The sequence below is a fragment of the Branchiostoma floridae genome, unplaced genomic scaffold (genome assembly GCF_000003815.2).
Source record: "Branchiostoma floridae strain S238N-H82 unplaced genomic scaffold, Bfl_VNyyK Sc7u5tJ_1353, whole genome shotgun sequence".
Taxonomy (NCBI): Eukaryota; Metazoa; Chordata; class Leptocardii; order Amphioxiformes; family Branchiostomatidae; genus Branchiostoma; species Branchiostoma floridae.
The window spans coordinates 92,074-93,687 of NW_023365706.1; the positions used below are offsets into that span (position 1 = coordinate 92,074).

Sequence of the window (1,614 nt, forward strand, 5' to 3'; positions counted from 1 at the left end):
GTAATCACACCAAGAAGCTTAAGTCGTGTTTGCAATCAAAAACACACATCATAGAAAATGTTATGAATCATACATGTAGTTGTAAGTTAACTAAAAAAACTGTATGTAAGTTATTTGCTCTCACAGAAAAACATCTTGTTTACTTCACGTTCCAGTATATTTACAAATCTTCTTACCAGTGATAAATGTCGTCATCCGATTTGACATCATTTGTCAAGTAAGGATATCTGTATATCTATGTAATCTACATTTGGCATACAGAAACAACTCCAAGCATATAACGCTAGTTCACCTTTAGCCGCAGGGTAACCCATATTCGTTGTGTTTACCCACATGGTATCAATGGATATCAATTCGACGGACGGTGGTTTCAAGTTCTAATATTTTCTAACTTGAAACTACATCGTCCGTCGACTTGATACCCTTAAATAGCCGTTTTTGTAGGCAACGGATATAGGCTACCCTACGGATAAAGGTGAACTAGCGTTACATAATGAAATAGAAAATGCAGATGTTTCAATGATCATATGCCTGATGTATTCAGTGGTTTGATTCTATGTGCTAAAGAAACTCATGGTGGTGTTAAAAAGATAAATCATATCACCTCACTCTCATCTCACTTCACCTGTCCCAAAGCCTCGCCGGTCGTAGGGGCAGCAATTATATAATCAAGTCTAAAACTTGAATACCGCGTAATACCACTGGATCTGAATCATTTCCTAATTTTAGTGTTTATACATTCCTTTGCGCGGATTGTGCCGAAGGTGTGATTTTTATGGCTTGATCTTCATAGACACAGACTTCAGGGAGTAATGCCAGCCTCTCCAGTGATTCCACATCACACCTTGCACGTGTGCACAGGAGTTCCCACAGTTGCCCAGGTAACGGCCGTTGAGGAGGGAGTGGCCGCAGAACCAAAACCACCAGCCGGCCTGTCCGTACCGCTGGGAACAGTGTCTGTACCAGCCATCATTGTCCCTGTCCACAGTGGAGAACCTCTGCCCGTTGCTGTCAGCCATGGCGTCTCCCGCGGAGCCTGAATACCCGGAAATGTGCAGCCGGTACCCGTCCGACTCATCGGACACACTTGATGGGGACATTAATCAAACAACTGAGTTAACAGTTCATTTTTTGCTACTAGTGATTACGTCCACGCGTACACAAAATAAGTACACATTTACACGTACATACACGGACACTCTCATACACACACGCGCGCGCGCACACATAATAGACAGAGACGCGCATACATACACGCATTCAGACGCAAGCACACACACACACACACACACACACAGATGATCATACGGAGGGATACGGAGGGATACACACAAATAAGTGCAGTATTATACACTTACGCATGAAGTTGCTGCTGAACTTCCTGTCACACATCCTCAGCATGCCTGAAGATGAACTTGTTAATCTGCATGCTCTTTACGTCCGTCTCATGGCAAACGTGGATGAGGGTGCCAATCGACTACTTAATGATATCTACATCAAACAGTTTCTGGGCGAAGATGATTGCCAACTTATACCGAAACAGATCAGCCATCTTCCTGCCAACGATGTTTGCTCACCTCAAGATGCTTTACTCATCCGAAGGTCTTCAGCTCA

General features: G+C 43.6%; 1 protein-coding gene across 1 annotated transcript; it reads right to left on the bottom strand.

The window, feature by feature from the left end:
• Window positions 1–425: 425 nt before the first annotated feature.
• On the bottom strand, window positions 426–1,176 carry LOC118407478 (techylectin-5A-like). Its single transcript, XM_035807962.1, has one exon. It carries the CDS (start codon window positions 1,098–1,100, stop codon window positions 774–776), a length of 327 nt encoding a protein of 108 aa, XP_035663855.1. The 5' UTR covers window positions 1,101–1,176; the 3' UTR covers window positions 426–773.
• Window positions 1,177–1,614: the final 438 nt, after the last annotated feature.